Source organism: Ammospiza caudacuta, chromosome 1, assembly GCF_027887145.1.
Source record: "Ammospiza caudacuta isolate bAmmCau1 chromosome 1, bAmmCau1.pri, whole genome shotgun sequence".
NCBI classification, from domain to species: domain Eukaryota; kingdom Metazoa; phylum Chordata; class Aves; order Passeriformes; family Passerellidae; genus Ammospiza; species Ammospiza caudacuta.
The window spans coordinates 46,651,969-46,663,143 of NC_080593.1; the positions used below are offsets into that span (position 1 = coordinate 46,651,969).

The 11,175-nt window shown below is 40.8% G+C and overlaps 1 protein-coding gene across 1 annotated transcript; it reads right to left on the bottom strand.

Moving 5' to 3' along the window:
- Positions 1-3,863: 3,863 nt before the first annotated feature.
- RP9 (RP9 pre-mRNA splicing factor) lies at positions 3,864-10,312 on the bottom strand. The gene is made up of 6 exons (XM_058813406.1): positions 10,084-10,312; positions 8,376-8,406; positions 7,477-7,606; positions 7,078-7,169; positions 5,580-5,641; positions 3,864-4,499 (listed from the first exon to the last, which is right to left on the bottom strand). Exons 1-6 carry the CDS (start codon positions 10,284-10,286, stop codon positions 4,280-4,282), a joined length of 738 nt encoding a protein of 245 aa, XP_058669389.1. The 5' UTR covers positions 10,287-10,312; the 3' UTR covers positions 3,864-4,279.
- Positions 10,313-11,175: the final 863 nt, after the last annotated feature.

The window sequence follows — 11,175 nt, forward strand, 5'->3', positions numbered from 1 at the left end:
CTTGTACTATACCTGTGCTATGCCCAATACTTAAAGCAGTGTGCATGAATGTGTTCAAGAAATAATTAGTTGATAAGGTTATGTGCAGTGTAGTTTACTCTAACAGTACTAGTCCTCTGACCTTAAAACTAAATCTTCTACTTGGCTTTTTTTCCATTCAGCAGTAAGGACAATGTCTGGATTGCATCTTAATTGGCTCACAGCTGAAACTAACGTTTCAGTGAGTCAAAAGGCAATGCTTCACAAAGGCAGTGAAGTACAAACTGCATTTAAAAGGCTGGGAGCTCAAGCCTAGGCTCTTGTTTATTCAGCCAGGTAACCAAGGCCCAGTGCTATTTAGTTTTGCAGATGCACATACGTGTCAGCCTTTGTTCCCACTGCAGCCAGACTGACTGCCCAGTGACTCACTGCAGCGCTGGCAGCGCTGTGACTTTGTAACTGTCGCAGTACTGCATTGCCTTGGAAGTTTCACTTGCTTCCTGCAGCATCTCCTGAAAGGCAGCTGAAGAATCTATTTGCTGCTTGGCACACCAGCAACAAACCTTAGAGGCCTCTGGGATTGCCATACTGAGAGCATTGTTTGGACAGACTTACTGTCTGTGGCTCAGGATTTCTAAATCATTATTTGTAGCTGACTGAAACCTCCGTTGCAAAGTGGGTGTGGTGTAATTACTGACGTGGAGCTCTGGGTTCTGCTGGCTTGCCAGGTAATAATTCTGGATTTTAATTTTCAGTTTGGTAACACCTGGATGCCATAAAATTTTTTTTGCCTTTTACAATGTCTGGTGTTCTGCCTTATACTGGAAAATATTACCACAGGTCTTTCTATTAAAATCAAACAAAGGCAGAACAGAGCTAATGGCAAAAAAAAACCAAAAAAAAAAAAAAACAACCAAAAAAAAAACCCCAAGGAAAACCCAAAAGCCTATAACACTCATGGCATGCTAACTGAAGGCATACCAAGGAAAAATGAATTTATTCCTTTTTTAGAGTACTAGCTTCCCCTGACTTGCTGCCACTGGCTGTCTCACTCAAAAAGACAATAAACCCCATCTAATTGAGTGGCCAAAGAATTAAGGAAAGCATCAGTATTTCACCTGAAATATCTTTCTTACAAAAATGATGCAGAGTTTGAAGATCAAATACCTGGGAAGCTGTATTGCCTTTGAGGGTTGTTTTAGCTGCATTTAACACTTCTTTAGTTTCATGGGACTATATAATTATGCTATTACTATCACTCGGGCTTCAACAGAACATTCAAATGGAAATAAATGTCTATAAAAAAGACAAGAAAAAATGTTTTTTGAAAAAAAGCCTTAAATGGTTATGATTTAAAAAGTAAGGCTAGTCATTTTTTCAAAACTATAACTTTCTATCCTGTGTTCTGGGTTTACTTCAACATAGAACTGCTTTTCATTAATCTAAAGGGGTGTTGGTATTTATCTCTAGTCTACATATTTTTAAAAGACTTATCTTAAATGACAGCTTTGGCACTGTTTAAAATGCCAAATGATGACATGAATCATGCTTCTCAGCACTCTAGCCCTGGCTGTTAAAAGAGCTCCTATAAATCTTAGTCTATTGGAACTGTTAAAGTTTGAAATGCTACTTTTATGAGTTGCAGCAAAGACCTGCATGGGATATGACAGGGGCTTATAAAACTGGAACTGATATAGGGAGAACAAACAGGAATCAGTTACTCACGTACCCTCCAGTGTAAGATTAAAGGTGTGTGAAATTAAACTAGTACAAAGCAGTGGGAAAGCCAATTACTACAGAGTAATAAATAATGAAGATGAATTCATTGCTAAGGAAAACGGCAAAGTTTATAAGCAGTGCGTGGATATAAAATAAAATATATCCAAGGCCACTAAACACTAAAATCTAACCCATGATTCTAAGTACCTGCACCATAGGTACTCCCAGCAGTAGAGGGTGAGAGAGCAGTTCAGTGAAGTAACAGAAATAACAGCAGAGCTTGCACTGCTCTGCTGTGGAGGTGTGTTCTATAAACCCTGACTGGGAAGATACTATGCCTTTAGTCAGGCATAGAAAAGTTATTTGGCATCTCAAACATTTAAATTAGATTTGATACAAGTTAGAAATGGTCTCTTAATGTATTTTTCTTAATTGTTATAATAATAAACCCGGACTGATACAAAGAGAGAGTTCCATTAACAAGGAAGGGGATTGCAAAGGAAGAACTGAATTTGTTTATATTAAACTGAGCTTCAGAACAATCTTAAATGACAAAAGCTGAAGTAACTGAAGAGATGCTAAGTTAGCCCTGCTCTAGACAAGCCTGAGTAAGAGTTTTCTTGGAATGCATCAGGACAATATCAAGCTTCCAGCATCTGTTCAATAATCTATAAATGCATTAATCTCAGCCCCAAGTGTGGCAATACAAGAATCCTAGAATGTTTTGGGTTGGAAGGGGCTGTAAAGATCATCTAGTTTCAATCCCCTGCCACACACAGGGCCACCTTCCACTAGAACAGGTTGCCCAGAGCCCTGTCCAACCTGGCCAAGAGAATCAGTCCATTATAGAGATCCCTATGCTATTTCAGCTGTTAAATCTTTTTCTGGTGAAAGAACAAGGCCCTTGGGATTTGATAATGCTGCTGATATAGGGAACTACCATGAGTCACCAGTAAATCCCATCACAGGGAGATCTGCTAAGTACAAGACAAAATACAACTCTACCTTCAAGGTCTGGGAATATGATACAGAAACTTCTTTAAGTAGGCCTTGCTTATCTTGTTTTTCCCCAGAACATACTGTGAATGACTGGCAAGGAATGGGGGGGGGGTTATTTTTTCTAAACCACTCTAGGACATGTAGGAGGGAGAAAAAACATTTTAATTTATACTTTCCCTTGTTCTCTCTTCCAAAGCTTTGAAGAAAATAAAACAATCTTGGCTGCATTGTACCCTATGACTCCTTGATTTCACTGTTAATGTTCACTCTACTGTATTAGAGCTGTATCGTGTGGGGTTTTTTTTTCAACCTTAGCATACCCACAGAGACTAAATTCTATAAAGTTCTTTCAAAGCAAATCCAGTTTTCTCTTTCCTTTTGCACAGTACCAATATCCACCATCTAGTTCCTCAATTCACAGCTCTGTACTAATGTACCTTGAGGCTTCAAAGAGAGTTGGTTACTGTAAACTGATATTTATAGCTATCTCCATCTTCCTGGTTGAGTCTACAAGATTATTTAAAAGTGTGGTCAGTATGTGAGGTCTAATAAGTACAAAAAATGTTCTCTTCTTCCTGCTTACAAATTCTTTACTATTATTGTGGTTTCATGCATAGTTGAAAACCATTTTGAGAGCCTTACACATTTATATTCTTGTGGGATGATTCAAAAAAATGTTACCTCATCAAATCTAGTAAATATAAAAAGTGTGAATTTATTACCCCTAAGCCTTTTAAAAAGGAAACCTCCCTCAACTTGTACCAAAACAACTGATAGTGCAGAATGTGCAGAAATGCATCTTTTTAATTTCTTATGTGGAACCTTCCTTTTAAAATAACTAAAACTACTACCTCTTTACAGTTAAGTTGAATATTTAACATCATTACACTTGGCTCCCACTTCTATGGTTTAGACACTGGACATGTTTCACTTCGGGTGTTTCAGAGCTGCGTATTAATGATGGTGATGTTGAGATTTTGTTACACACACACCAAATAAAAAATCAAGTCTTGCAGATGCTGCAATTTTGTCATAAAATAAATCTCCTTGATTACCTTTTGTCTCCTGCAGCAGAACTCTTTATTTCCCTAGCTGCCAATATTAGGATAAGTACACAGAAGTTCAGCACGTACGCGCAGAAGAAAATACAGTACAACCTGCTGGAAGGGAACCCTCAGTGCTCTGCATGGTGCAAACAGCAGTCCTGGTACAATGAGGCTTTGTATGTGATAAAATAACTTCATGGAGTAAAGACACTTCAACAGATAGTCTGCTAATGCTACAGGTTTGTCGGTGATCCCTTGGTGGTCGCTGCTTTCTGCTGCTGGTCACAGGCAGCAATGCAGAGGCCCCATCTGACCAAGCTGGGTGAGTCTCAGCACGGCTTTTACAGCACAAAGATATGGTTCAATGCAGCTTTCTTCTTTCTGGCTGCAGAGGGGCAGAAGAGAATGCCGTATGCATACACATGTATGTTTCAAGTTTAATAAAGCCCTTTCTGGTGTTTTCCTCCTCATTCTTTGGATCTTTCCTCGCAGTTCACAAGTAGAGAGGTCACTGAGCATGCAGCAGGTGACTGCTGTCAGTCAGATTCTGACTTGTCATTAGATTTGGATGATTTATGCTTCCTCTTTTTCTTCTTCTTCTTTTCTTTCTTTTTCTTTTCCTTTTTTCTCTTTTTCTTCTTGTGTTTATGTTCTGAGGAAGTGGAGCTGCTGCCATCTTCATCATCGTCATCACTGTCATCACTGCTATCAGATTCTGAGGTAGAGTCCTCCAGGAGCTGCTTCAGTTGCTGTATCCTGAGTTTAAAATATGTGAATGAGAATCCTTTCTAGCTTGTCTTTCCCCCCTAGCTTTCATCCTTCCTTCCTGGCCTGAGGAATGGTTGAGCTGCATGCAAAGGGCAGGGGAATGCTTCCTCTTTCACTTAATTACACTCTCATTACAGATAATATCATGGACTCACAAAAGCAACTCCCTTGAGACAAGCAGATGTTCTGCTTTCAGGGACTTTCCATCCCATTGGATAGGAAAGGCAGACAGGCTTATTAGTTTATTTATGTGTGCAAAATAATAAGGCAACAGCTAACACCAGCCCACCTGGTGATAAGAAGTTCTATGCTTATCCCTACAGAGGCATATTGGGATTAGGATATTATGACATTCATTGTCCTGCTGATACAGAGGGGATGTCAGTGAAGCTGACAGAGCAGGTTCTATTCTGGATGCAGAAGTATTTTTGAAAGGCATTCTTCTTTTGTACTCTCAAGGATTAGGGACAAAATATTGGCTTATTTTATTGTTGTCTTCTGTATCCTCTTCAAGGATTCCTCTCCAAGAGTGCTGCTCTATGGGCTACCTATAGTTTGTTCAGTTATCCCACTGAAGCAGCTCAAGCAAGAAAGCAGCAAAACCTGCCACTTTATGCACTAAATAATGACCTCACAAAAGTAGCAATATCAGGGGCCTAGAACTAGCTTTCTAAACCCCCACTTCATTTCTACTGAAAACATTCTGACAAACCACATTTTAGAAAACACCTCAGTGAAGTCAGTGAAAGAAAAAAAATAAACTGTTTCTTCAGGCCTAAACCAAAACTACACCCAAGTACCTGAATATTATGGCATAAATGCATATAACTGCCCTTTAAACTTTGTTTTGGGGAGAATACAAAAGCTAAAGAATTGAAGTGATTGGAAGTATTAGAGAGTGATTATTTATAAAGTAGAAATGCATTAGTCTATCAACATAAAGAAACTGCCATTAAAAACTGTTCTGGACTAAAAATAAGCTCCTATAAAAAGGTCACCTATACATTAGTGCCACATTACCAAAATAAAAATGAAATTGAAAATGCTGTTTACTACAGGCACACTCACCTCTTTTCTTTTTCATGACGCTTATTTTCCCTTATTATATCATACATTGGATCTTCATGTGCCTTTAAAATGGAAAACAGGAAATGCAATGTTATCACCAATGGTTTTATCTTCTAAAAAAATAAACCAAAGCAACCAAATGCAAGAGGCTTTTATCAAAAGACAGAATATGCTTAGCAAGCTCTTAATTCACTGTCAGACTTAGCACTGCTCACCTGAACTTTTCCTGTATTTGCTTTAGGGAAAGGTTATCTAGCTACATCTCCAAAGAAGGGGACCTTCCTTAGGTATGCATCGCCCTACCTCTCCAATCACAGCCAACTATGAGAATCCCATACATAATCTGTGGGAATAGCTAGACTTAGATAGAATACTCAAGTTCAAAATAATGATCTGTACCCTCACAGTACATTTTAAAAATCTGGATATAAACAAACAGGAATACAGGAGTAAGGAATATAAGAGATGGACAATGAAGCTGGAGTTGTTCCATTATGCTGTGCACTAAAATTACTGGTTCTAAAATCAAATTAAATGGGCACTGCAGCAAAAGATAGCTGTGAAGGAAGACAGCAAATAAACTTTGCAGACATTTAAGGTGGGTTCATGCCATGCAAGAATGCAGAAAAAAGGTGGGGTGGTCATTTCTGTTGGAAGATTAAGCAAACAAGTCCAACAGAGAGGAGAGATGGCCGATGCTGGCCAGAGGTGGGACCTGAAATTTCAGGAGCAAATGAAAGATGTTGGGAATGCACCATGAAGGGCCTTGGACATACAACAACAGCTTGATGCAACAAAGAAGCCTGAGGGAAAATGAAGACTAGAGGCAGTCTGGTCATGGGAAAGGACTAAAAATACTCTTTGCAGTTGCATATAATCAGTACAAATCCAGAACCTGGACAGACTAAGCCAAGATTACATTTCTCAAGGACAGAAATGAGGACATAAGACATGAAGTGATGACAGCTTGAAATATAGGTCAATGATGCAGAGCAACAGAAATTGTTAAAGAGATCACACAGGAAGAATTTGCAGAACTGAGATGTAGCTTCATGCAGCAAGAGATCAGACTTGTGGACAATGACTGGATAACAGACCTAGACAACAGCATTCATGATGTGGTTGTTCACAGTGAGAGCAGAAGGCTTGAAGCAGCTGTAATGTGGGCAGTTCAAGCTCGACTAAACATTTTTTGTTATGTTGACATTTTGATCACAAAAAAAAAATAATTGTTGAAACAGGTTCTTGAAGATTTCCAATTTATATGTAAAAATTATTAATTTTCCTCTTGAAGAGTAGATTTTCTGCAAAGTAGTCAAACATCCAACCACACCTGTAGCTTTTTCTTTATTAGAAGATTTTCGGCATCTATGTTATACTAGAGACAGAGAAAAGGTCCTTAATAAAGCATCATCTAACAGGCTTATCTTCAGCTGCAAGATTATGCATTATCAGTACTAAAAAATACAAGCAGTAATACTACAATATTGGTACTCACTACTCTAAATTGTTCCAGCTTCTGATTGCCTTTAATAAAGAATGGGCATTCCTTATCTCCTGTTCTGTGTCCATAACGTTTACATCTCCAACCTTTAAAAAAAAAAAAGTAGCAGTGAACTGCACCTCTGAGACAGATCAGAAGAAGCATAAAAAAGCCAAAACCACATTTTTGCAAAATATTTTCCATCTGTTGGAAGAAACAAGAGAAACACAACCACTATGTTGATAAATCAATGCATAAAATACTAGGCTATTACAGCCTTCAAGATACTTTTCTATCAATATGATGTCAATCTACCTGGACTTCATCATCTGTTCACCAGACATTCTGCCCTCCCACAGTGTGAATGGATGGTATATGATGGTCTAATGACATCTGGAATATTTTCAGCCTTACACTGCATAACTTTGACTTCTTTTCCCAAAGGCATCCAAAGCCCTTTGGTTGGGGCATGTGCCAGGAATTCCCGTGCACTTTCATTGCCTGGTACATCAGGTATGCAGTCTTCTGGTTTTGTTTCATTCTCCTATGGGAAAAAAAAAACCAAAAAACCAGAAAGATAAGGACAATAAAGTAACTTCCTTTTTTTAAACTTTGCTAGAATTAATACTTCAAGTGTACAGACCTTCACTTTACAGGAAACATATTTCCCCCATTACCTTTTTTCCTGGTAACACACAAAAGATTTCAAATACTTGACCCTTTCTTTTTTTCTCACCCTTGAATTTTGCAGCCAGAACTTTGCTGTACAGGAATTTCAATCCTTCCCATCCATTTATTTGAATAAATAATAGAAATGAAAACTTAACACAAAGCAGAGACTTTGTTATCCTCTTCCTGCTAGAAAGACATAACAATTACAAGGAAGCCTTTACAACACGGAGCAGCTATTTTTTAGGTTAAAAACATTACTTTATTGCTTATGTATATAACTTTGGCAAAAGTAATGACCATGATGAAAGAATTATTTTGGCCTAAGCAATAGAGAAGAATCCTGAAAAGATGTCATTCAAACCAAAAATCTGCTTTCCTTAAATGGCTCCCCTCTATCCACACTATTAAATACTGCATGAAGTATGCTAAGAGATGATGAAAGACCTGGTCTCCTTCTATCTGATCCTGGGCATTTCACTCTGGATCACCAAGATAAAGTAGTCAGCTTGTAATGATTCTCTGAGTTTTTTCTGGGAAGCACTTCTCTCTGTAATTTATATAGGTGTCATAGACACTTAAACACCTAAGAATTTATTGTGAAAATCCCTCATAATCCTAGAAAATGACTGCTTTTTACCAACCTTAATTAGCCCAGGGGGAGGTTTCTCATAGCTGAAAAGCAAATGAGATATTGTTACTCTCCAGCTTAGCACAGACAAATGAATTGAAAAAATACATTTTTTCAGTGGTATTGAGTTAAAGCCTTCAGCTCATATTTTTCCTAAAATTTTACCCTAATTAAGTTATAAGTAAGAACTACAGCAGAACATGGATACAGCAAGCTGAGAGACAGCATTTATCATATTAGTACACACATCTCTTGCAATATCCTTCAGATTCATATTCTTGTGGGAGCACAACTACTTCCTGGGGATATGTGGTACACTTGATCTAGCTTCAGTTAACACACATGCATAATTCTCTTTTTCTGCTGCACCCCTCCCCAAGGTCTCCAAACTTCTTTACTCCAGCACGGCTGAATCACAGACATAGCCAGCTGAAACTGTCAAGTCAGACAGTTCCTTACATCTAGCTTTGCCAGCCAAACCTAATACATAATAATTTCATCATCTTCTGTGCATTAAACCTAAAGACAGAGCCCTAGTGACCAAAGTACCATATTTTCTGCAGCATTTCTTTGGGGTCAACAGTAGATAAAACATTTGCTAAAATCTAAGTAGCAAACAGGTACTACATAGAGCACACAGCACCTGAGATAATACATGTGCTAAGGAGTTAAATGCCAGGGCATTTTACAAAATGGTCCTGGAGGTAAAGAATACACATTACTTAGAAAGATGCATGTCTGTATAACTGAATTTGTACTGGGTATTTCCCCCCCTCAAATCCCATCTGTATTTAAACAGATACACTGTTTTCTGTAATCTGCTGCCTTAGTGAATGTGTAGAGTGATCTTAGAAGAGAACTGAGATTTTTTCAGGGCTGTTTTCCAATGAAACAAGAAGAACAGCACTGTGCAAGCCCGGAGTCCCAAAATCTTCTGCTTTATGGCAGACTCTTTTCAACAGGACTCTCCAGACATTATCCACATATTAACTCAGCAGCATATGAAAGGTTTGTACTGCCTGTGCATCATTTTAGGCCGTAAGTTTGATGGCATAGGCAATATTTCATCAGCTTAGCTGTGCACACACAGACACCCCTACATACCTACAGGATTGCTAGGCACAGTCATACTAATACAATCAGAACAGCAGGGTGGTTAAAGTATGTTCATCCCATCTTTATAACACTAACTTTGCAGTGCTTTTTGGTGCATTTAATAACAAACTGATTTTCACTTGCACGTGGAAAAAAAAAACAAAAACAAAATCATGTTCTTGTACATCTTCTGACCTTTTTACTCCATTAAAACAGTAACTCCTTTTCGGTGAAATAACATAAACCTCTTACAGCAACTTTTTATCCAAATTTCTTTTTGTTTCTTTTTTGGGGTGGGTTTTTTTTGATGGTTTTTTTTTTTTTTTTTAGTCCATTCTAGTGGAACAACCTCTGCTCCTATGCTGCATCTGTCAGACCTGGAGGAACCCGGGGGGCTCCGGGTCTGGAGCCTTCTGTGCCCCAACAAGCCCTTCATAAACCCCCAAGCAACTCTGCAAGTGGCACCGAACTCATTCTGCCGGCTCACCCCTAATGGGACAGGGAAACAATAATCACCACTCCCAAAAAAACCCTAAACTCTGCACTGGAAACGAGCCCCAAATGCCAAATGCAGGGCAGAGCTGGGGGCGGGAGCCGCGGGCAGCCTCCCCTCCTCCGCTCCTTACAAAGACTCCAAGTGCTGGATCTTCTGCAGCTGCTGCGCCTCCTGCCTCTTCCGCTTCCTCTCATGCCGCTCCTGGCTCCTGCCGCCGCTCGCCGCGGGCTCCGCATGGCTCCTGGCCCGCGCCTGGCTGCCCCTCGCCGCCGCCTCCTCCTCCGCTCCCTCCTCCTCGTCCTGCCCCTGCCCCCTGGGCGCCCGCTGGGCCATGGCCGCGGCGGCCACAGCCGCGGCGGACGGCGGGGCCCCGGCGACGCCCCCTGCCCGCCCTCCGCATCCCGGTTTCCGGCCGAGCGCCGACTTCCTCCGGCGCCGGCAGCCCCGGTTCCCCGCCCCTCACGGAGCCGGCCGGGCGCGGGGCTGCCCCGCCGCAGCCTCAGGCACCCCCGGCTGCTTACCGGGGGTTCGGAGTAACGTGCGGAGTGTTGTGTCTTCCAAACACCGATATATTAAAAAAAGCAACCAAACAAAAAAAAATCCCCAAAAACCCAAACCCAAAACCAACCAAACAAAAAACTCCAACCCACCCAACGTCTCAGTCATTCCTGCCGTGCGGGAGAGCTGCACTCCGGGCCGGTGAGACGCCACCTGCAGTGCTGCATCCAGCTCTGGGGTCCCCAGCAGAGGAGGGATGGAGCACCTTTCCTGTGAGGAAAGGGTTGGAAAATTGGGATTGTTCAGCCTGGAGGAGGCTCTGGGATGACCTAACTGTGGCCTTCAGAACCTGAAGGGAGCTACAAGAAAGCTGGAGAGGAACTTTACACAAGGGTGTGTAGTGACAGGACAAAGGCGAGTGGATTAAAACTGAAACAGAGTAAGGTTAGATTAGCTAATGGGAAGAAATTCTTCACTGTGAGGGTGGTGAAGCATTTGCACAGGTTGCCCAGAGAAATTGTGTCTGCCCCATGTGTCTTCAAGGCCAGGTTTGTGACTCAGAGCAATCTTGCCTAATGGAAGGTGTCCCTGCCCCTGTAAGGAGGTTGGAACTAGATGGTCTTTAAGGTCCCTTCCAACTCAAAGCCTTCTGTGATTCTGAACTGAGAGGTGTATGGATACGCATGGAAGATGGCAGTGGGCTGGCTATGAGGTGTCAGGGAGC